Source organism: Fringilla coelebs (genome assembly GCF_963513975.1).
Source record: "Fringilla coelebs genome assembly, chromosome: 1".
Taxonomy (NCBI): Eukaryota; Metazoa; Chordata; class Aves; order Passeriformes; family Fringillidae; genus Fringilla; species Fringilla coelebs.
Genome location: NC_140028.1, coordinates 39,862,429 through 39,887,533, shown reverse-complemented (window position 1 = coordinate 39,887,533; position 25,105 = coordinate 39,862,429). Strand labels below are relative to the sequence as shown.

At 40.7% G+C, this 25,105-nt stretch overlaps 1 protein-coding gene across 5 annotated transcripts in view; it reads left to right on the top strand.

Annotated features, from left to right (window-relative positions):
• Nucleotides 1–3,825: 3,825 nt before the first annotated feature.
• LYN (LYN proto-oncogene, Src family tyrosine kinase) overlaps nt 3,826–25,105 on the top strand; it is a 50,141-nt gene continuing 28,861 nt past the window's right edge. For 2 of the 5 annotated variants that reach the window (XM_084211090.1, XM_084211089.1), the window contains exons 1-2: nt 3,826–3,926; nt 24,972–25,036. In XM_084211090.1, the coding sequence (XP_084067216.1) occupies nt 24,977–25,036 (60 nt within the window). In that variant the 5' untranslated portion in view covers nt 3,826–3,926; nt 24,972–24,976. Of the gene's footprint in view, nt 3,931–24,971; nt 25,100–25,105 lie in introns of all 5 variants that reach the window. The other 3 variants (XM_084211088.1, XM_084211086.1, XM_084211087.1) reach the window with 2 other exon arrangements.

The following is a 25,105-nucleotide window of genomic DNA, read 5'->3' as shown; positions in this document are numbered from 1 at the left end:
CATATTTAGAATAAAATTTATAAATATTCTACTTATAGGTCAGCATGACTTTCTTTAAAATGGTAGGTTACAATAAGAAAGGAAATGATGAAAAAAAAATCCTAAAGAATATACTGCTTTAATTTTCTCCAGAAACTTAGTGAAGAATGACTGTGTGACTTGTATCTCATTTTTTAAAATCCACTCTTTACTATTTACTTAAAAATTGCTACATTATTATAATGCATGTTGACAGTAGGCAATTTACTTAATGATAATGTATTGAGATAAAATTATGAGAAAAACAATGCAAGTAGTGACTGTGTAAGTGCTGGAATTTCTAAAGAAAAGACATTTTACTGTGTCTACTGTGATTCCAAAACTCTGGCTCATACAAAACAGCCAGATGTCTAAAAGCTTCAGCTTTACATGTGTCTGTGCTCTACCTTTCCTTGTTCTTTAATAAAGAAGTTAAATCCTTGCAAATCATTTTTGAACAAAGTGATCTTTTCCCTGCTTTTTTTTTTTTTAATTGAATGAACCCAGGTATTTCTTGGGATCTCCCTCAAATTATTTCCCTGGTTATGCCATTTATGCTTTACTGAACATTTTTTAGTCTTCTATTAATGCTCTGCTTTTGAGTTCAAACATACTGCAGAAAGAGCTGAGCAACAAGATTAAGTAATATATAAAATGTAGAGAGAAGTTGGTTGCCTGTTTTCAATGTCCATGACAAAGTTTTATTTATTGCCCAGAGTCACTGTTCCCTGCAGTTTGTGCCTCTTTTCCCAATGGGATAGGGAGGAGACCTGGAAAAAGGTAGAAACCCAGGGGCTGAGATAAGAACAGTTTAATAATTGAAACAGAGTAAAAAAAAAAAAAAAATAGCAGTAGTAGTAGTAGTTCAGGTCATGGAGATTTCAGATTTCACCTGAACTACTAGTACTACTATTGCTACTGCTACTGCTGCTACTACTACTATACTACTACTACTACTACTATTAATAATAATAATAATAGTGGTAGTACTAGTAGTGAAAAGGAGAGAGAGAGGAATAAAGGAATAAAACCCAAGAGAAAACAAGTGTTGTCCAATGGAGTTGCTCACTGCCCACTAATCGGTGCCCAGCCCACCCCCAAGATATGATCAGCCCCCTCCTGGCCAACTTCCCCAGTATATAATCATATATATATATAATATATTTATATACTGGGTATGGCACATATGGAGCATCCCTTTGGCCAGTTGAGGTCAGCTCCCTCCTGGCTTTTTGTGCACCTGCTCACTGTCAGAGCATGGAAAACTGAAAAGGCTTTGACTTAGAGAAAGCATAAACAACTAAACTGCAGTGTGTTATCAACATTATTCACATTCTAAATCCAAAACACTGCACTGCACCAGCTAATAAGAAGAAAATGAGCTCTATCCCAGCAGAAACCAGGACACATGGGCCATTTTGGGGTTGTCCCCACATTCTGGATGCCAAGAGCACAGACATGGACTCTGACATTGCCAGCTGGCCTTCACATTGGAGCAGTGCCTTGCAGCCATGCTTAAATCAGCAGTAGAGACATTGTCTGGGAGTCAAATCTTCCCAAAGCGGGAAATCAACTGCTGGGCACGAACGCTGGCTGGCTAATGTGACTCACAGTCCTTCCTGCAAGGACTTCCCCTTCAGTGACAGGCTTGAAGTTTCATTCTTGCCCCATTTTACACCATCCCCCAACTCTCTTGATCTATGCACAAAGACCTTTAAAACGTGATGAACAGCTGATCTACAGATGTAGTGGGGCTGGAATCAGCTTTTTTTCCCCCTTTTGATGAATATATAATGAGAGAGAGAGAGTTCCTTTACTGCTTATGCTTTCTAAAGTAGATTTTGTATATATTCTTAACAGTGGATATAGTAACCCATGACATTTCAAAGGATACTAACAACCTGTCTTTTAAAAAAATTTTTACAAAGTTCAGTGTATTTATTCTACTCTAACCCTTCTTCATATTAGCTCTTTTATGGCAGACCTGATGAATTTGTGCTGTCTCCTCAATTTATTACTGCACAGCAGTCTATTAAGGGTAATTCAGCACCTCTTTTTATTTTTCCAGATTATTCACATTATAGGTAGGATTGTATTCTACTAGACTGCTGGATTCTATTTTGCCTTTATGAAACTAAATTTTATTTTCCCCAATGCTTTGTTAGGAGAAGATGAATATTCAACTCAGTGGAATACTTGATGATAAAGAGGAAAGGCGGGAGAGCAAGACAGATGTGGGATTTGTGCACCATTTCTCCAAGAAGAAAGGTACAAGATCAAGGTGCTTGCCCTATAGAAGAAAATGGAAACATGAGGTACTAACAGTGCACTTCCAAACAGAAATAGCTCATTTTATATAAACTTTTGGAATCCAAATTTCCTACCAAAAGAAATCCCCAAACCCAAGACAATGTATATTTAGTCAGATCTTTCCTTTTTGTATAAACTTTTCATTGGGAAAAAGGCTGTTGTCTGGTTTGTTCATTTTATTGTTGTTTTTTTGTTATTGTTATTATGAAACATGCTTACCTAAGTTGGGGGAGGAGAGAAAACATTTACCAACTTTTTATTAATAGATCTGAAGGAATCCCTTATTGTCTCACCCTACAATACTTTTAGAGGCCAGTCTAATACTAGTATTTACACATTACTTTAATCATTGATGATACAATTCAAAGAAGACCAGAAACTATAGCCCACAACTTTTCAGAGCTCCGCAGATGGCCAGGGACATCTGGGACTGATTAAGAAATGTGGCAGATTACAGTCTCACTGCTTCTGTGGACTGAGAGGATCAAGGCAGTGACCTGTGTGCTGGAGCCAGGGCATCAGGAGGGGACTGAGGCACGTACCAACCAGAGTGAGGTGGCTGTGCCAGCTGCACGTCACCAGGAGTGCCTGGCCTTTACATCAGCACCAGGGATCTGTAAGTCCCATTGACATTAATCAGGTTCTCCCCATAAACCCAACAGGGTGTGAGCTGCACTGAGCTATTTTCAGCTATTTGGGTGTCCTGTTAGAAGTCCTCACCAGGTCCCGAGTCCACTCCAGCCCACAGTTAGGCTGTACTGGTGAACTTTGGGAAAGTGTACAGAGGTGCCTTTGGGTGTCTTGCATCTTGTAACACTTTGACTGTTTCTCAGTTTTGATCCATTATCTAAACACTTCTATACGGAAAGCTTAAATGCTTTTCATTTTAAATTCTGCCTTAGAAACCTCCGTGACCTGAACTCGCCCACGTGGTCTGGCAGGACACACATGACACCTTGACTCTAGCTCTCGCAAAGCTTTTCACCTGCATCCTCTGGCTGTTATGTCCGTGCATTCATATTTCCTGTTTTGCTGACCTGGGAGATTTTTTTTTTCACTTTTCACCAGGCTAGTAAATCATTCTTGAAATAAAAGAAACACTGAAAGATAAGCTTAATTTTTCTTTGTTTCTCTCAACCAAGACTTCAGTGGACCTTAGAAGCTGCTTACAGTGGATTTTTGGGGTTCAAGATGTTTTTTCGGCTGTTCGTGGAACAAGAGAGCCTTTTTTTGCCTCTCGGACTAACAGTGTTTTATTTCGCTGTAACTTTTAGAGCTCATGATGGTTCGCTCCCCTCTGAGGCAGCTCGGCGGGGCTGACCCCCGACATCCCGCTGCAGCCCCTGCCCCACCTCGTCCGCAGCACAGCCCCCAGCCGGAGGAGCCGCCGGGCCGGACCAGCCCCTGCTCCGCCGCTCGCCCCGCTGCCCACCCCATGCAAATGTTCGCCGGCAGCAGGAAGTAACCGGCCTGCGAACCTCCCGCGGGCCGCGCCCCGCCCGCGCAGCGAGAGCCGCGCTCCGGCCGCGCCGCCCGGGACAGCCGCCCCGCGCTCCCCGCGCTGCGCTCGCCGCCGCTCCGCCCGCGCACCCGGCACCGTAAGTAAGCGCCTTTCCCCCGAGCGGCGGGGGGCGGCGGTCCCGGCTCGCTCCGCTTCCCCCCGGGATGCGGCGGGGGCCGCCCGGCCGCGCTGCTCCGCGCCCCCGCCCCGCCCCGGCGCGGCGGGACCGGGCGCTTCCCGGGCGGCTCTCCCTCGCCTCTGCCCCGCGAGGAGGTGCCGCTGCCGCCCGACCTGCCCGGTAGGACTGGATGGGGTCTTAAGGGGAATAACCGCGTTTGGGTTAAAATGATCTTTCTCAAAAGCGTGATGTATGTCATACCCCTTTGCCTGGTTTCTGCTGAGGTCCGGAGGGCTCGGGTATCTTCTGGCTGTTCCGTGCCGGGGAGCCTGTGAAATTAGCAGGTTTGAGTCCGCAGTCGGCGTTTCGAGCCAAAACGATAGCCTTAACTGAGGCGAGGTGATGTGATCCCTGGGTATCCCTTCTTACACTGCGTTTTTTCTAGGAGCGTGTTTTCTAGTGCGTTCTGCAAGTTAAAGCTTCTTCCTCTTGAGTGTTTGTTCAAATGTGCTTGGAATTAAAAGAAAGATGAGAAAATGGTATTGTGATGTTTGGTGCACGGTTTTTCTTGCAGAGTGCTATTATAGGTACTGCTTTCCTTTGGAGCGGTCTTTAAGGGTTGTCTCCTTACAATTTTAGTTTAGGAGCTGATGCTGTACCTTCAGTAAAGCAGTTAAGAGTTTCTGTTGAAGTTGCATCTTTCAAGGGTTTGCAGTGAATGGTTTGGCACAAACTCATCTTGCTGCCTTGCTCCCCTCTGTTGGCACTAAAGACCAAAGGGATTAACACTTAAAGCTTTTTAGCCAGGTTATATTCCCACAGATATACATAGAGAGCACAGAGTTGGTTTCATCTGAAACCTCTGGTCAATATCTCATCTCCTGCCTTTCGTTCCCACCTTTGAAGAAAGAGAAATACTCTGACCAATCTTAATGTGTTTTAGGACATAGTACACATTGAAAATTAAAATTTTTAAGCTTGGTTCCATCAAGTACTTCTATGACTTTTGCAATTTAGGAATAGTAATGTTAGTTGCAAGTATCTGTGAAGTACAAGTGCCACGTAGATAAGTCTGCACTCAACACAGTATCACTATAGAGTTAAAACAAAAAGCAGAAGATATGTGTTGAGAAATTGCAAAGCTATGTTGGGAAAACATAGCTCAGTTTTACCAAAAGGAGAGTCAAATTGTGTTTGTGTGGATTGTTTCCAACCCAACACTGAGGACAGAATAGGTGTTATCTTTTTAATACGTACTATCAACAGCACTGAAAGTATGGATGAGGAAAAAAATCAAATAGTTTTCTCTGAAAAAGTAGCAACAGACTAAAAATGAGTTAGATACTGTTAATAGGATGTTATGAAACCTTGGAGAAGGATTGAAATTAATGAACTGTGAGATCAAAAGATGTCTCGTTTTACGCATCTCTTCTGAGATTTAAGCTTTTTTTCTTTCTTTTTCTTTGTGAGCTACAGACTAGTTAGGAAAGAATTCTTTACTTAATAACATAAAAATCTCTTAATTGTGTGCCGGTGACATAGAGTTTTTTTAAACCATGATGACGTAGAACGATCATCTTTGTACAGTAGCTGGCTGACTTAAAGTTATTCTGCTTTTCTCTATTTTTTAGTAAATAAGAGGCTTTTCCTACAGAAATTTTCAGGAGACATGGTAAGGTTTAAGCCTTCCTTTTAAAGCCCCTTGACCAGTGGAGTTGTGCAATGACTCTTTCTGACAAAGCAATCAATTGTGAAACTTTACAACACAAAGTTAAGCCCTGTTGCCTTTAAGTTGTTTGATACTATGGGGTTTAATGTTACCCTTTTCAAGAGAGTTTCCATAAATGTGAAACTATTCCTTGCAGGGATTTAGGAATAGATGAGTATTTATGAATGTATAAGTAACTATTTCACAGTACTTTCCCCCCCAGTTTGTCTATGTAATTGAAGTGACCTCTCTTCCTATGGCCTTTTTGACTTCTGCAAGCTAAATGGCATCACAGAACAGCAAGTGTTGAGGGGGACATTTCCTGTGACAGGCAATGAAAACAAGTCCAAGGTCTCCTGGCTCAGCTTGGTTCTGTTCTTCAGAGGGGTGTCTCACCAAATCAGAGATGTTACACCTGACCCTTCTTGTGGGGCATGTCAGGTAGCAACACTGACCTCTCTTAGTTATTTGGGAAAGATTAAGTGCTGCTGTATTTAATCTCAGATGTTATTCCATTGCTGGCACAAAAAGGAGATGTTTGCCTACCTCTACCATTCATATTATTTTGAATATTAATAGGAATCTTTGAGATTTTTGGGATGAACACATGTTGATCAGGAGACAATTTTTGTTTTTGTCGAAGGGCTAGGTGATCTGGGAAGGGGATGAGATCTTTCCTCCTTTTCATATGTGCATATCCTGAGTAACTGAGTGACATTTTTTTTCTTCTTGTAAAGCCATTTTTACTCTTAGGGTTCAGGGAGCCCTTTTCAAACTGAGTGAACACCAAAGACAAGCACATGGGGACTAACTAACTAACTAACTAACTAACTAACTAACTAACTAACTAACTAACTAATGGGGTGGGTGTTAGGTATAACCTAGGATTCCTAGCAATCTGCTGTGGTAGCATGGCTGTACACAGAGGTGGATGTCTGCTGCCGCAGAGATCTCAGAAGGATATGAGCCATCGTGTGCTCATGCAAGGGATGGGAGGAGAATCCGTGGGCTGGGGATCCTGAGGGTTGTGTGAGCTTTACATGCAGGGAATGATACTTCCTTTTGAAGCTATGGAGCCAAGTGTGTAAATAATTACACCAAACCATGTGACTCTGTTAAGCAGCGTTTGTTATAATATTGCCTCTGTAGGATTTCCATCTCTAAGCAAAAAGGTTTCATTCTATAGAAAAAACAGTTGCCCAGCTGAGAATTAGGATTTTCGTCCTGTTGCTCATATTCCTATTTCCTATTTCTCCCATTTATTTCTCTCCCCTCTTTAATGAGAGTGTAGGAATGCTAGAGATGGTGTAATAAGAAAGGCTTCCAGACTTGCTAAGCCATACCACAGGAAACTGTAGATAAAAATGTAAAATTGCATTTGTATGAAAACAGTCTTTAATGACGCATGCAGGGTGAAGGAGTCTGCCACCCTGTAAACAGTAATGGTGCCTTCTCCAGAAATCAGCCTGTACTTATAAAAGACAAATGCAGTGTAACTGTCCTCAGTGTGACTGTTCCTAGTTTAAACTTCATTGTCCTTCAGGGAAGGATGGAAAGGTCTGTGCTTTCATATTTATTTTTGCCTGATTCAGATACATTTCCTGTTGACATTGTCATTAAATGCTGTAATTTCCGAGACTGAATTATTCACGTTTGAGTTCAGCATCTTTCCTGAAAGATTTGGGTTCATGGACCAAAACGTGAAGGCACAACTCATCGTGTGCTGGAAGCATTTCCTCCAAATATTCATGGGATACTTGTATTTGGTTTCTGCCCTAAAAAACTACTCGTAGAGGTAAATGGATTGGTTACTTTTGTCAGGCAAATGTCAGAAGAGAAATGGTATTTTGACAGTAACACTTTGCTGGGGAGAAAAGAAAGGAGGATACTGGGGAAAGGTGGAGGGAATAATGGGTAGATCTCATTTCTCTGGTGGGTTAAAAGGGTGGACTGCTTCTGTCCAGGCCAGCCTTTGGTCTCCCTTAGGTCAGCATTGCCTATCTTTTTCAAACTGCTGGCATCTTAAGTATCTACAATTGGTTCCTGTGTTTGCGCAGCACACTTGTCTTACGTCTTCAGTTCAAAGGACTCCAATGATAAACACTCTGAACAAAGTGTCCTTCTTCCTCTATGGTCCCTGCTGCATGTGGCAAAAGGCTTCTTCTTCCTGTGGTTGACATATTGCAGAATTTCTTGCTTTAATTTGCAAAGGCCAGCTGTGATAGGAAATAGTGCAATCTTAAACTGGAACGCATGATAGTTCACCAAAGGCGTTGAAGTATGGGACGCAGCTACTCTTCTGCAATGGTGCTTTTTGCAGTTTTCTCTATTTTAGAGGGGTGCTCTAAGTATGGAAATGATAAAATTTTGAAGGGAAAGAACTCCCTCTGGGATGTGCTTTTAACTTATCCTTTGTTGGTTTAAAAAAAGCTGTTTCAGGAAGTTCATTAAAAAAAAGCATAGTCTGTTAAGTGGGCTTTCTGCTGTGGTATCTACAATCTATTGCTTTTTTTCATGTTTCCTTCATTATTTTGTACAGATAGGTATATACAAACCTGTTTAATTTTTTTTTTTAATGAAATCTTACTCTGATTTTAGCTTAGGTTTAAACTGAAGCAATATGGTATCACAGGAATTAGTACAGAAGTGTATTTGGCTGCTAAGGTTTTTCTTTCCATGTATGACATGTACTAGGGGCTTAGAACAAAATTAATACCAAAAGTTAAGACCATGTTTGAGTGAATTGCTATGTAGTAGTAACACATTTATAAATCAGTAGGTCTGACCTGTAACTAAGTTCTACTTTATTCAGACAAAAAGAATATTTCCTGGTAGTATCAACTGAGTAGGAAAAGATCTGAACAGTAGCACATCTATTGCATATATTGAAATTGCCTGCTAGAGTGTCCCTTGCCAGAATAATGGTGTTTATATTTGTTAGATCCAGTGGACAGAAAATTGTTTTCTCCAGGGCAGCCCCAGCCTTACCATGTGTTTTGATGGATCTTTAAAACCCTTTAGTGAGTACTAAATGCCCTGGGGAGCTGTGATTCGGGTGTGAGTGGACAAGGACGGGAGAACCAGGGTTAAGTGATCACCAGAGCTGGTGTCAGTGTCACTGAGGAAGTGAAAGTTTTTGGTAAACAAACAGGAAGGGGATGGGCAGGAGAAAGAGGAAATCCTATATTGGATGTTCTGTGTTAGACTTTTTCAAAATACATTGCAAGGGTCATTTGAATGTGCCGTTGTGATGTAGCAGAATGTGCAAATGGGATTCAAAGTGCATTTTTGTAACTCCAGGCTTACCATTGCAAAAGATAAGCTGAACTGTGCAAAGGTGGAGGGAAACATTACAGCCCGTGAGGGGTGTTGGAAAACCTGCCTTCTAAGCAGCTCTTCTGCTGGATTGCTGGTGTGGCAATTTGTCCTCCTTTCTCTGTCCAGCTGTACTTGCTCTGGCTTCAAGAGAGATTGCAGCAGCTGTCATGGCAGCAGTGGAGAAGCACCAAGTCATACTGAGGTGAATTCTAGGCCCATTTCTCTTGGGATGTAGATGGCAGGCAGTAGACAGCAGGGCTTCCATTATGCCTGACCAGGAGAGCTTGCCTCTTCTCAAAATCTCCTGCTAAATTTCCTTGGGAGCAGTTCCCCTCCCTCTGCCATAATGCTTACCAGTGTTTCCAAAAAAGTCCTTGGCCCACGCTGCTTCAAATGTATTCATCAGTAGTGATGTGCTGTTTGTTTGAGGCTTTTGCTCCCCAGTTTCCTGGAAAAATCCATGCTTCAGTCTTTACCCTGCTGTAGGAGTACTCCCTATCACAATTTCCTTTTTTTCTTCTCCTATCATTCATTTTTTTTGCTAACATCATTCTGCTGTCTCCAGTCTTCTCTCCAGTCTTCAGGACTGTCAGTGTTATAAACTGTTTATTTCATCTCTTGATTTAGATGTCTGTGGCAAATTTTCTTTTCCCTTTTTGGAAGAGTAAGCCTTATCAACTTTCATAATCCAATTATCATTTGTAAACTACTTATCAGGGAATACTCACCCAGAAATATGTACCCCAGCCTCTGGAAGAGATATGAGTCCAGTGGAGTACCAACCTGGCAGGACTGGCATGGCCTTCCAAGTATTTTAAGTTTGTGCCTTGTTTAAGGGTAACTTCTTACTTCTGTAGGTGGTCAGCAAGGACTCTTCTGTGTAGGGTACATTTTATGTGTAAAGTGATCTCTAGAGACAGCTAACTGCTGTTTGAGACATTGATTTAAAACTGTGACCTCAAACTGACTTAGAATGGGTTTCTGTCTTGAAAATGGTCAGTGTGGATTGTCCCCTGCCACTTTACTCTTCTTGTGATGCTGCTTTGACCTTCTCTGGTCAAGTGTAGTGGTTCATGGAAAAAATTTTTGAGCCATCATTGACCCTCCTTGTAAACACTTCTGGTTCAGGGAAGCAGAGCATGGATTTATCAGTGTGTGTGCTGGCCTGTGGAGAAGAAATCAAGTCTTGGTATTGTGGGGATGTGGTGCTGAGACAACAGCTCTTGCTCCAGGATTGATGTTCTGTGCTCATTCGTGTTGGTGTGCCCCATGCACTGACCCCACAGAAAGTGAAGCTTGACAAATTTAGCTTTGAGAAGGCAGTGCAAGTTTAGAAGAACCTAGTTCAGTGGAGCTGGCACCAGCAGAAAAGAGTTTTGGTAGAGTGGGAAGGGTGCTTCAGGTAAAATACTTCTGCTCTTAATGGAGCATTTAAGCAAGGCTACAAGTGTCAAAAATGCATCTGAGTAGCTTATTCAAATCACATGTATTGGACTGGGTTTGGATGAGTGAAAGGTCCTTTCCCTGCTCCTGCAATAAAAGCTGGTGGCTTGTTTGGCATGACACAGGAAAGTAATTGCTAGTTGGAGCACAGAATACATAGGTTTGTTACATGTTCTGTATCTTGCCACACTGATTGAGGATATATGCTTTCCTAGGGACTATAATTGTCTCTACCCAATTAGTTATTATCCTTTGCATTCTTATTTGATTGGTTTTTACCTTTTTTGTCTTTTTGGTTCTGCAGTCTTCCTGCTTAATTTGTTTCTCAGTATCAACCCCAATTCTGATTTCTTAAGGATTTTGACCTCCTCTCCTACACCTTTTCTCATATGGTTTGTGCTGTCCTGAGGACTTCCCATGTGTGGCCAAAGAATAAAGAAGTCTTACCAGTTGTTAAAGCATCTTCTTTGCACAACTCTTAATACTGTGGAATTAAAATACAAGCTGTGGACTCATTACTGTTCTCCTGAAACCAACTTGGATAACCATTGTGAACACTGATTTGGTTTTAGTTCTTGCTTTGAAAGTTAGCTGCATGGGCTGGGAGTGCTGAAGTCACATTCAAACACTGGGGCTTGTGCACAATCTAAGGCAGTTTTTCAAAGTATAGCATAATCACATATCCTTCCTGTGAGCTGTATGCTTTTGAATTATGTGGAGTTACAAAGGTTATAAGCTTTAATGAGCAGCCAGTAATAGTGCTATGAAATTCTTGCAATCTGCAGTATGAATGTGAAAATAATCATTGTCATGGTCCTGCAGTTGACCGTGATTCTAAATCTGCTGGAATTATTGTGAGTGCTGGCCTATATTTTAAGGTCTGTGTGCTGCCCTTTGTGCAGAAAGTCCTGGTGTGAGTCTCCTGAAGTCTGTGTAGCTCCTGCAAGCTGTGTGCTGTCACTTGCAGGATCAGAGCCTGGTTCAGTGAAACTTGCTGTGGTTGTAACTGCTAGTTCTTCATCTGCTATCAACTGACCATTAAGCAGCACTAGAAACAGACTAAATGCTGCACAAACCAGTAGTGACATTTTGTGAATACAAAAATGCTGGTTGTTTTTAGAGTGAGAAAACAAGAAATTTCAAGGTAAAGTTAAAATAGTAGCAGAGGTCAAATTATTTGAAAATGAAATAAATTAGCATATTGAGCAAATTCAACATGCATCTTTAAATTGGTCCCCAAGTCAGATCTTCTGTTTAGTACAGAATAATTTCTCTCAAATAGAAAAGAACTTTAATGAAGTTAGTGTACTTGCATAGCTGCTGTCTTGGTAATATGGGAAACTGCTCATTCATGCCCTTGAGAAAGATAATCTGCAAAGACATACTTGTGTTTAAAATTGGAGCACTCCAGTTCTTCCTTAGAACCTTTGAAGCAGGAGCAGTCAAGTGAACTGTCACATCAGGTATTTACAATCTTTCCTTCAAAGAGACCTTTCCAAATTCTCACTTTCACTCTTTTATGAAAATAGAAAGCACATAAAATATTTCTAATTTTGGTTAACTTTAAAGAAACTCATTCATGCTCATGTGTGTAATAAATGTGAAAAATGTGCTTAGAAACTTGGGTGTGAATTCTTACTAATGTTCATTCAATGACACATGTCCTTCAGTGAGGCATTTCCTTTTACACTTTTACCACCACCCCAGCTTGAGCATGTAGTTTCACAAGACTTCAGTTAGCGTGTGCTTCCCTCTTTACATGACAAACTTTCAGACCCAAACTGGTGAAATTTTGCAGCCCCTCAGGATGTTTGGTAGACTTCAGAGAAGTGTACTTGTATCTATTAAAAAACCCCTCTGATTTCAAGGACTTAACCTAAAAACCTCCCAAAATTGCTAGCCATGGAGCTCTTTTAATTCTATTTATCTCATTTGCAGCAAACTGTTGGTTCAGATGATACCCTTTGGTGGTACACCACCTGTGACAAATTGCAACACTTGCTTGAAATGGTTTACTAGGCTGGGCCAGAAACCAACTGGTACATTTCTGGTTTAGATTCATGCCCTTGAAGGAATATAGTAACACATAGTTTAAAGTTAAGTAAAATAATTGAGTCATAAATAAGCTTCTGTGGAGTGCTGGAACCTGGAGGATGTTCTTACACCCTTGAGGTTCAGGGAGATTCTGCTACTTAAAATCAGTGAGAACAAGACATTTAGCATTTAGTGCTGAATGCTGGTCTTGTATCCCTGCAAAGATTAAACAGCAAAAAATTTCATTTCTGCCACGTAATTTAGTGGCACAAGATTTGATGTTGAGATTTTTTTTTTTTTTGAGAACTCTTGCAGTTTCCTCTTGCAACTTGAGCAAACTTGTCCAATGTTTGCAAACTTTCAGGAGGAACTGTACTCTGCGTGTTAGCTTATGTCAGCTTGAATGATTTAACCCCAAATTTTTATCTGAGCATAGAATTCATTCTTGAATCCATATTACATACCCCAGTACAATGTCCTCTGTTTCAGAAGAGTTCTGTGTTTATCTAGCGCTGTACAGCTAATGAAACACAATACAATCTGCAGGAAGAGTATTTTATTTTTTTTTTTACAATTTAAATGTATGCTGGTGTTTGAAGATAGTGAAAAAAAATCTGTTTCTTTTTTGTGCAATTCAGTGCTTTAGACATGCTTAAGACATAATGTGATGCTATTATAACAAGAATGCTCTGTTTTAGTTGCAAGCTTAGTCATGAGTAGATATTCAAACATGGAGGTGACAACAGATGAAAAAGCCTTCTGACCAATGAAGCAGGATGGCAAATTCAGCATGGGGCAAAGTAATATGAGTTGCACAATGGCAAGGCTGTTACAGTTAGGATCCATTGACACAGAAGTCATTCTGCCCTGATTTAGCCATAACTGTCATAATCCATGTAGAAAGTGGATTACATGAAACCAGGTAAGGTTTGTAAAAATTTATTTATACCCTGGGAATATAGTTACCTGAATCTGAAAGAACAAAAGCTAACATGCACTTATGTTCTGTTCCCCATTTCTCTTTCATTAAACGCACTGAAAACAGAAGATAAACCCAAAGAAGAAGTGGCATACTTTCTATGAGACCACCCTCAAAACCTTCATCAGGGCTTGCTGGCTGTGACTTTGCTGTCCTCCAGCATGTTTATATTGATGTGATGAGGGACTTGGACAGGCTGCATTGATGGCTTGAGGTCAGTTGCATGAGGTTCAACAAGACCAAGTAGTGGGTGCTGCCCTCGGGTCACAACAGCCCCACACAGCCCTACAGGCTGGGGCAGAGTGGCTGGAAAGGGGCTTGGCAGAAAAGGACCTGGGGGTGCTGGCCAGCAGCCAGCTGAGCATGGGACAGCCAGGTGGCCAGGAAGGCCAGTGGCATCCTGGGCTGTGTCAGCAATAGTGTGGCCAGCAGGAGCAGGGCAGGGATTGTCCCCTGTACCCAGCGCTGGTGAGGCCACGCTCAAATCCTGTGCTCAGCTTTAGGCCCATCTTTACAAGAAGGACACTGAGGTTCTGGAATGAGTCCAGTGAAGGGTCTGGAGCACAGAGTCCTGTGAGCAGTGGCTGAGCTGTAGCTGTTTAGCCTGGAGAAAAGGAGTCTCAGAGGAGACCTTATCACTCTCTGCAATGCCCTGAAATGTGGTTTGTGTGCAGGTAGGCTTTGATCTCTTCTTCCAAGCAGCAAGCAGCAGGAGGGGAGGAAATTGCTTCAAGTTGTGCCAGGGGAGATTTAGATTGGATATTAGGAAAAATTGCTTAGCTGACAGTGTGGCTGGGTGTTAGAACAGGCTGCGCAGGGCGGTGGTAGGATCTACATCCCTGAAAGCTTTCAAAACACCTCTCTAAACATGGCAGTTGAGGGCGTAGTTTGGATGTGATGATCTTAGAGGTCTTTTCCTACCTTAACAAGTCTATGATTTTGTGTTGTGGTGATTTCATGATGTTCATGATTTTTGCATTCTATTTACAATACAACAATGTATTACTGTATTGTAACAATACTTCGAAGTCGTGAGATCACATCTGCAAAGCAAGATGTGATCAAAGCAAGAGGTCACATCTGCAAAGTAGTCTTTATTGCCAATAAGCTTGAAGGCCACCTTCATAAATAACTATCCTCTCCCCTTAGTCATAGTAGCTATTAATAATTTGCTTCAACAAGAGTCTCATCAATCCATTTGTCCAGGCACGTGGATTTTGAACATTAGGCTGCCTTACTTGAAGGTTACTTACTTAACAAAGGTTTCAAGTATCAGCTGCTACCTGCAAATATCCCTTCCTTTGCACCTTCTGGAGAAGGCAGAGTAACAGATTCCAGCTGAAGAGCTCATTAGGGTGCAGCCTGGTGATGATTCCCCAAACTCATAATAAGTTAGCAAGTTGCTCACTTTGTCCCTTGTTGTCTTCTGAGGCTCAGGAAACAGGGAGAAGCTCTCATTTCTCTTCCATGTGTCACATTGCAAATGCAGGCATGGGGCACTGTGATATGCACAGTGATATGCAGATGATTTGTGTGGCTGTGCCTTTGCTTTCCAATACATCAAAGTGTATATCGAAATCACCACCTGAGTAAAGCCACTCTGGGCATGAACCAGGCCTTTGGGACTCACAGAGAAGCTCTGGTTGCACATCTCTCAACTACACCTTGTTTTGGGAGGCAAAGTGTTTGTCTGTGAAGGAGATGGGGAGGATAAATAGCTGGTTAAAGAAGAATAGTTGGGAGTAAAGAAGAATAGTTCCTAGATGTGTGTTCTCCAAAGAAACTGTGTGAAACTTGTCCTATCCTTCCATCATGTCACTTGTTATGAGGATGAAGACCTTGGAACTACTCTTGGACCTCACTCCACCAACTTTTTTTTTTTTATGGGTAATTTCTCATTTTCCTATACCATAGTTATTGCTCTAATCATTATAAAGGAGTGGAGAAGGATCCTTATCCTAGTGGCAGGTATAGAAATACATAGCAACATGCATACATAAAGTGCAGGGCAAAGGTAGACTACTGAAAGTTTAGCACACTGCCATTATTGGCCAAAATCATCAATTTAAAGCTGAAAAAACCAGTATGTGAGTCATAGATACACTCAACTTGGAAAGTAGATGTCGACCTTGAGGTTTGCTAGCTGGATTGGGACACTTCCTAATAGGAAGAATGTTGATCCTTTTCAGTGTAGTGGTTTGGCCAAATTTTCATTTGGAAATGGAGATTTGGTTAAATGAAGCTGCTGTTTGTCATTACTGAGAGTTTTTACCAGTCAAGAAAATGACATTTTTACTTACAGCTTGCATTACACTTTAAAGTCTTTAAAGTATTTTGGGAACCTTTGCTTTAAGTTGGTTAATGTGTTGGCACAGCTTTTCTGTTCCATGTCATAAGATCCTTTTGAAGAATTTGATAGAAGTACTTATTCTGTTATGTCAAATTAAGATGTTATTCGACCTTTCCCCCTATCTTCAAAAGATACAGTACAGTGGAAAAAAGTTGAGGAAATGGAAGATGTGGTTGCCTGAGGGCTGGCAAAGTGAATTAATTCATTGTTGATATTGATTCAAAATTCTGGAGGATGCAGTAGAGGCAAATGATTGTAATAAAATGAAGCAAGTATTACAAGGTCAGAAAACAGATGTTATTTTAATGTGAGACTTGGTTTAAAATTAGTGCCAAAAATACCGACTAAATGAATCTGGAACATTTTCATAATATGTAAAGTCTATTATGCAATGTTAGCAAAATTACAATCTTCCGTGGATTAACTTTCTTATGTTTTGGTAACTTTTTTTCCTTCAAGTGAATAAACTAGATCAGTAGTTTGTACAAATTCTGTTTCATTCCAGTGTGATGTTTTGTTGCAGGATTTTATTTTAATCCTTCTGAAAGAATTATAGCATCATTATACCACCACAGTGACATTATTTTCAGTATTTCTTGCTGATTTTTATTTATTTTAACGTGTTGTTTTTTTGGTTTTTAACAACTGCCCAAATTCCTTCACGAAACCAAGATTTTAACTGTTCTAGGCAAAACTGTAGTGAATTTACTGAAAAATGGAAGATTTTTTTTCTTGGCCAAAGCTTCCTACCCCTGTTAGAGTTACTTTTCATGTCATCAGCTATGATGATATTTATTTTATGTGTCATTTATGAGCTCCAGCAAAGACTGTGTATTTTAACCAAGCACAGAATAAAGTTACCCTCTCCCTGGATACTTAAAAAGCAACTCAGGCAAAGGTTGGAAAGTACCATTTAATATAGAAAACTGCTTACTTTGATAGAATTAGTTTTACCAAAGCACTCCTTCCTATTGGAAGTTTGGGATGTGATAACCTAAGCCACTTATTTGCCATTTAGTACAGCAATGTGTTCATTCATGTTGGTTAATGCATCACTAAAAAGCCTCATCTAGTATGAAAAAAACATCAAAATGGGAAGTATAAGGAAAAAAAGATTGATATGATGATATGATATGATATATGATATGATGATATGATATGATATATGATATGATGATATGATATGATATGATGTGATATGATATTGCTGCTCAGAACAGGTCTGTCTTTTCCAGAAACACATCAATATAGCATCAGTAACTGTATGGCAACTCCAGATATTTTATCTCACCAAAAGTTCTCAGTTCTTATGTCAGCTGTTGGGGGATTTTTGCTGTATGACTCCTCCTGTCTTGTGAAGACAGACTTAAGAGGCAGGGCTGTTCAGCCTGGAGAAGAGAAGGCTCCAGGGAGCAGCTTTCCAGTACCTACAGGGGGACCACAAGAGAGCTGGAGAGGGGCTTTTTATAAGGGCTTGGAGAGACTGGACATGGGGGAATGGCTTTAAACTGACAGAGAGCAGGTTTAGATTAGATATTAGGAATAAAATCTGTACTGTGTGGGCAGTGAGGCCCTGGCACGTGTATCCCAGAGAAGCTGTGGCTGCCCCATCCCTGGAAAAGTTCAAGGCCAGGTTGGATTGGGCTCTGAGTAACTTGGTCTAGTACAGGGTGTCCTTGCTCAGAGCAGGGGGCTTGGAACTAGATGATCTAGCAGGTCCCTTCCAACCAAACCATTTTATTGATTCTCATCCACAGTCCACTTCCAGTACAGTTGTATGGCAGCACACCTCTTGGCCCTGTTGTAACTTGAATTTCCATTTTAAGGATGTGGACTCGAGGTATGAATATTGTAGAGTTCTTACCCCTCATTTCAATATGAAGGCAAACATGGGGAAGAAAAACAGGACACCAAACAATAGAGGAATGGGTGGTGAGAGTTTAATTGAGAACAGTAGTCAGCCTGGGGAGGAGTCAGGGAAGGTGTCTGCCAACCCAGACTGGTTTAGTTGGTTTAATTTGTGCCTTTTTGTTGGGAATCAGGTCTTGGAAAAGGAGAGACAGAAGTACTGGTACAGGGCTCAAAAGTGAGCATTGCAGAGGAAGTAGAAATGTGATAGATGTATGAGTGTAGTAGGAGTGCAGATGTTTGGGAGCATGGAATTTGTAGGGTGATACTTTCTATAACTGATGTAGGAAAGCATAAAAATTATCTGAGGTAGCATGGACAGAGTAGAATTTGTGTTGGTCTCAATTGCTGAGGAATGAATTGTGAAAGAAGCGGATCAAGGGGAAGTGCAGCAGACAGGAACCACTACCAGTCTCTTAGCAGGACCACTTTCTGTTTCCTGGTGTTACATTAGCATTGCATTGAGACTTTTAAAAAGTACTTTCATTTGCAATGAAAAACTATGAGGTCCCTTGTGATATTAAGAGACACTAGAAACGCACAGATGTCTGAGAATATCGTGAATGATGAATAGCCTGGGAACACGATGGGGAGAAATTTAATATCAGGGTGTGAAATAATGCCACAGGAGATAGGAAAGTCTGCTGTGAGAATAGTTTGTCATTATGGAAAGTGATACAAACCTGAATGTCTTATTAGATGGCCATATGATTATGAAAGGCCAATGTGATGAAAGCGTGAAAATCATAAATTAATTTCTGGGATTTATTGAGTGATGTATTTCAGTAGGTGGAAGAAATAGTAATATTATTTGCTTCAAGACATTGCTGAAAATCATCTTGAAACATCTGGGCAGCTCCAGCCTCCTGTACTTAAGAGAGATGGGTTCAAAGTGAAACAGATGTGGAGAAGGGTTGCTAGGATAACCAGCAGAACTGGAAAAAACTGAGAGGGTTTGGTCTTTAAAGTCTAGAAGACAGGCTGAAGATGTGACTTCTTCCTAATCTCCCAAGAGGATCAAGGGCTAAATGCCATTATTGTCTCCAAAACATTTTTAAGACTGGGACTTACATGACAGCTTCTAAGCCAAGCAGAGTGAGGTTCTGAAAAATTTCAGCAATAATATTTTGTTCTTCCCCACCATCACCCATTAATCTCTCTAAAAATGGAGCATGGAAAACTTGCTGCTGAGCTTGTGCCATGTGATTATGCTGCCTAGAACAGATCTGCCTTTCCTAGAGAGTATTTTGTAGTCCTTTGCTCTAATCATGGTTGATAAATGAGATAGCAATGTTGTCTTGCTGTGACAGACATATACCCTTGGAAAATTTGAGGGATTGACTTCAGTGAAATCAGGTATGAAGAAATTTTCAAGTAACGTGCTTGTTGCATACTTTTTCACCACAGTAATGTTTGTGACACAGGGGATTAACTTGTTTCTCTTCTCGACCTGTTTATATAGATATTTATGTCAAAATATTATTTTAACTTTGTCTCACCTTTTCCACAAAGAAGATTGAAGCACTTTAAAGAATTCCCCCCATTATTTTTTCATTTTCTTTTAAATGCTGGCAGCTGGACTATGGCTTCTCACAACTGAGGAGCAGTGGCAGTCCACAGAGGGCAAGTCTGTCACAGCCAAGCACTGAGTAGATGCAGGTTATCCATGCTCCTTTCCATAAGCATTGCAGGGAGCACATGGTGATTTGTGCCCGTGTGTATAAGCCCGTGACTATCATATATAAGGGATGAGATGGGGTGATCCAGACCTGCAGAAATAAGCTAAATTTGACAAAATATTAAAATACATGCAATGAGGGTTGACTGAGACAAACAGAGTCATTTTAGCAGAAAGGCAATGGAGGAAGAAACTGCTGAAGTTCCCCTAGTTAGCTGCCAGTGCAAAAACAAGATGTAGGAAGTGAAACAAGCTCAAAATGAAAGCTGACCCCAAATTTCTGCATTTCCATGAGTCTAATTTGATGAAAGTTATCAGACAGTCAGGACTTACAGTAAAATTGCAATGTGTATCTATAGATAATATTATATATTATTAAATTAATGTATAGCTATAGATATGTATGGTGAATTGCAGGTATAAGAATAAGACTGAACAAGCTTAAATCTAACAACTGAGACCGGCGAGGGACAGAAAATGACTTCTCTTCAGTTGCTCTCCTGTTGATGTTTTCATATTGCTCCCAACCACAGATAATTTATTTTTGTCACTCTTACTCTCACTGTGGTCTAGTGGCAAATCTTCACTTGCACAAATATGTGTAGACCAGTACTGCTAAGCCATTGCTGAGCTTTACCACCTCTAGTTAAACTCCTGCTCTGTATTTCTTGGCAGTTGCTTTGCCATGTAATGATGGGTCAGAAATGAACCCAGGTTTCCCAGAAACAGTCCACCACATAGTCCCAATAACAGAGAAGAAGGAGATCCTTGCATCACTTGGGTAGCATAGATGATGTGGAAGCAGATCAACATAAAGTGAAAGTAAGCACTGAAGATTAAGGTAAATGAAGTACTTGCATTTAAGATTTCCTTAATTTTTTTTCCATAGAATTATAAATTTGACCAGTTGATTGATAGAATGTTGGATGAGCTTCTGAGACAGCAGGTGTTTGTGTATTTGAGCAGAGCAGGCTTATGATCCTTCCTCCCAGCAGTTTTAATCTAAGTTGATCACTCTGAGTTTTGAGACACTTCTGCCTTGTTTAGGAGGGACATGCACAGGAGTTCAGCCAAAGGCATCACTGTGTTACTCTGATTATAACTTGTGAAGTAGCAGCAAACCAACGGGTATTAAAGGCCAGAATGAAGCATCTAAAACAGAAGAGGGCTATGGTCTTGTTTTCAGATTTTGGAAGAGGTATTAAAAATAAAACTATTTACTCCTCTGCTCTCTAAGCCCCCTTTAAGCTCCTGCTGTGAATCCAGTTAGGATTTTATATACAGATGTAAACAGTTGCTTCCTGTTCTTTGATTCAGAAGTTTAAATATAAAGCAATATTCAAGACTCAGAGTAAGTTGGGGGTTTTAATTTCTTTTCTTTATTCTTACGCATGAAAACTTTGTGGTTTAAAGGAAGAGTTTACTCTTTGTGCTCAATTGAATACAGATTTATTTTATTTATGTACCTGTTAAATGCATATGTATATATCTGTTAAAACCCTAAGCCACATAGGTGTTTTGATAAGTGATTACTGACCTTTTCAACAACAGATATTTATTGGATAAAATACATACTTTGATAAAATAGAGCTTGTATGCTCATTGTTGTAGTTCTAACTATTTTAAAAGTTAATTTATTGTTGGAAGAGCTGAAGTATAGTCTATGAAGATTTGAGAATCCTTTCCATGAAGACATGACTTTGATCAAGAAAAGACCAGACATGTCCAGTGGGTTTTTTAGGAAATAGCTTCTAATATTCACCATATATGTTGTATGTAACAAAATCACAAGGAAGAGAATGGTTATGAACACAAAATAAAAAATGAGATCACCTTTGTAGATGATAGAAAGGGTTAGCACTGGGATGAAATGAAACCCCAAATGCTGCTGATGGGGGATGGAGAGGTGATGGTCACATGAAACTTGGCTGCTTGCAGTAGGAAGTTTTGTGTCTTTAAACACATTACTTTGCTGGAAGTGTAGAAAAGGGCAGATAAAGGAATTCTATTTTGGGGACAGACAGCAGGTATTAACCCTGGAAGAATGCTGCATTAGTTTCTGACTTCCACTCCTCCCAAGCCATTTTGGGATGAAGACCCAAGTGCTGTAGACCCAAGATGAGATAGGGGATTCAGAGAGAAAATTCAAGGCAAATGTAGACATCAAAATCAGTGTCTTGGAAAAACCTGCTGCAGAGGCTCTGTGTCATAGCTCTTATGGATACTCCTGTGGCTTTTTGAAGGGTGCCTGAACCTAGATTCTTGTCACCTTGCAGCAGCTGTTAACCTAAGTACTTGTGTTTACCTTTTAGCCATAAACTACAGTATGGTCTTTGTTAAAAGGGAAGCTGTTACTTTTTTAGATATCTGTTTATAAAGATTAGCAGCTGTGTAAAATATAATTTTTTTTAATTCAGTGTTAATCTTTCATGTCTAGAAGTGTGGGCAGGACAATAAATGCAAAGCATGAATAGAAGTAGTGTCTCGTGTGTTACAGAACTGTTGGAATGGAAAACATCTGAGTAGGGACTGGCAGCATTTTCTCTGATGTATAAATTATTTTTATCTCTGATAAAGAATAATGGAGTTTGGTTTGTAATGATGCTGGGCTCTCTCCATTGCTCTTTACTTACTGTTTTCTCTTTCTCTTTTTATCTGCACAAAACACTTCCTTGTGACACAGCAACAGAGCGCTAGGCAAATAAACATTTACAGCAAGTAAAATGTTTTATTGATTTATTTATACACTCCTCCCTGCACTGCTGTTTTAGTTAGGTCAGGATGCCACTCCTGAAGCAGTTGCCCACATGCTCAGCTGTAATCTGTGTTCTGGAGCAGAACTGAAGTGCAAGACTGGGGCTGCTTTGGGAGAATGCAGTGTGGGGCTCACCTGTAGGTAAACCCTTGTTGTCAGCTGGCTCCTCCTAGATGTTCAGTCCTTGGGGCTATCCTGGAGTGAAAGGGGCAATAACCCCCTTGAACCAGCTGTGTGCTTCAGCACCCACTGTTGGGACTTTCTCATGTAGAACCAGCTGAGTCCTGTGGGGATTGTGGACTTTCACCTCTATGAGGAGAAGAACCCAGAAAAAGCAGTGCTTCATGATGAGCCTCAGGGTCTTCTCTTTGTTTGAAGCCATCACAAGGGTCATCTCACAAAGTGATTTGTGGGATTTCACATGACATCAAGTAAACTTCTGTGTGATTTCAAAGCACCTCTGCATAGTTATTAGTGATCAGTTCTTACTGCGTGAACACATGCCAACCTTGAGCTCAACACAGCCTCACAGCAGATTTAACTTACAGCTGTTCATGTGCTTTCAGCTGCAGTGAAAAATCTGAGTAAAAAATGCTTTTCTCTGAGTTTACACTGACACTGGGCATGCTGCAGTCTGTAAAGATGTGCTCAGCTTTCTTACAGGAATAGGGAAAGGGAGTTTTGGCTGACAGCTTAGATCAAATTACTTCATGCCCTCCACTTCAGCTGTTTGTTCTGTACAAGCAGAACTATTCAAGAGCAGAAAGGTTAGCACTTAAGTGGATAAATACCTGATCTTGCAGATACAGCAGGTAATTAAACACTGGCCTTCCTGATGTCTAGGGTGAGTTTGCAAACACCAGTCTGCCTGTGGGTGTACAGAAATTTCCTATGAACCATGAACGACAGAACAAGAGTCATCCACATACCTCAGTTATAAATAAATAAAATAAATTTTAAAATCCTTCTCAGTATTGCAAAACAACTAGTATGCAACCCACATGTAGCTGAGCATTGCAAAAAGGAAAGCATTAAAATTAAGCATTAAAGATGTTTGCTTCTAAGGGAAGCTCCTGCATGAAGATGTGCTCCAGTGCTTTCAAATAAGTGTGGGAACACTGATGTTGAAAGTCAGCAAGAGGAAACTTTTTTTCTCTGCCTGGTCAGTGCCTGTTGATTTTCTGTAGGATTCCTCTTATTTTCTTGTCTTCCAGAGAAGACAAGAAGGGGAGCAGTGGGTTTTAATGCTGCTTTAAGCCAGGATCACAGATCACTGCTGAATCTTATGGACATCCAAGATGTGTTGGCAATAGGTGGCAGATAATTTGCAGAAATGGTGGGAAAGGAAGTATCCCTCTGTCATATTTAGAAGAAAACACTCTGACTGTGGATAGGACAGTGCATGTGTCATTATGCAGTACTTCCTCAAGGGCAGGATGGGACAATAAATGAAGATGATGTTGGAAGTTGAGACTTGCCATGTGGGACTGCTTGTTGCCTTGGTTTATTTTTGTAATCAGTTAGGATTGTGATTATCATAGGTATTGTTACAAAAATATGAGTCTTAACATGAGCCCAGTCCAGTCTGTTTAAATTTTGCAGCTGCAAGGCTCTGTCCCATTGATACAGTTGTGTCTGCCAATGGACACTTCTGCTACTGCTTTACCTGTTCACTACCATGAACCTTTTTTGTCCTAGAAATGAAGGTAAAAGTGGGAGGAGAGTCTTACAATCTGCTTTAGCTTCTCCAGCTGTGCTTGTTTACTTGAGCCTATATTTGCACGGAGCTCTTGTTTTAGGTTTTACATTGTTCTTCAAAGAACTGGCATTAAACATTAATTAGGGCAGGGGGGAGTGAGACTGTGTGCCTGCAAGGGAAAATGTGACTGTGAACCTAGCATTAGAGCACTGACCTGAAAGGAGGGAGAGAGGAGGGAAGGAGAGGGTTGAAAAGCATTCACAGTGGATTCTTGGAAGAGTAAGTATAATTACCTTCCTTGGAGGGAGGATTGTAGAGATGATGCTGTATATATATTTGCTGGAGTACTATGTAATTGTGTCACGGGATTAGCAGTCAGGTTCCAGTCATGCAGATGCTAACAGCTGTATCTCATCTGATTTAGCATGGATGCACATCCTGAGAGAGGAATTAGCCTTCTAAATGGTACTGGAAAAGAAGTCCTTGTGTGGTGGCTTGCCATCGCTGGCACACACATCGGCTGTTTTAGGCTGCTGTAGCGTGCCTGTGTGAACAAGGAGATGCCTTGCTGAAGGTCACAGTGGCAGCGTGCCTGCCATGGAGCTGGGACTGCACAAGTCATCAGCCTCATGTGAGACAGGGATTTGAGTCAAACACAGCTCCCTGCTAGACTGGCTTCTGCAAAATGAACAGGGGAGATACAGGCGGTGCTACTTCCAGCTGCAGTTCTCAGAATTTGGACAGGAATTTTTTTTCCTATATCTTCCAGAAGAGTCTTTTCTTTAAAACACACAGATAAAAGTTATCCCTGCAATAATTGCATTTTTATGATATCTATTCCAAAGCTCAGAGAAGTATGAGAAAGATACAAGGGGTTTGGGCGGGGAAAAATAGATTGGGGAGAAAATACAAAAAATCTGAAGAAATGTTAAATAACTGTTTACTTCTTCTGTGGATTGAGACGAGGTAGTTTCTTTCCTTTGCAACAGAAAAGAGCTATCAGTGTGTGGGCCTAGCCTTCAGTTGTTTTTCCCATGAACCATTTTATATGAGAAGGAAGAACATTTTTACTATGTAGCTCAGATGATTTCACGGGAAAGGGCTTAGTTTATGGCACAAAGATTTTGTTTAACACCTTTTTTATTTCAACAGGAAATATGGGGTGTATAAAATCAAAAAGGAAAGACAATCTGCACGAAGATTTGAAGAATCAACCAGTACGTAAAACTGAACGAACTATTTATGTGAGGGATCCAACGTCCAATAAACAGCAAAGGCCAGTAAGT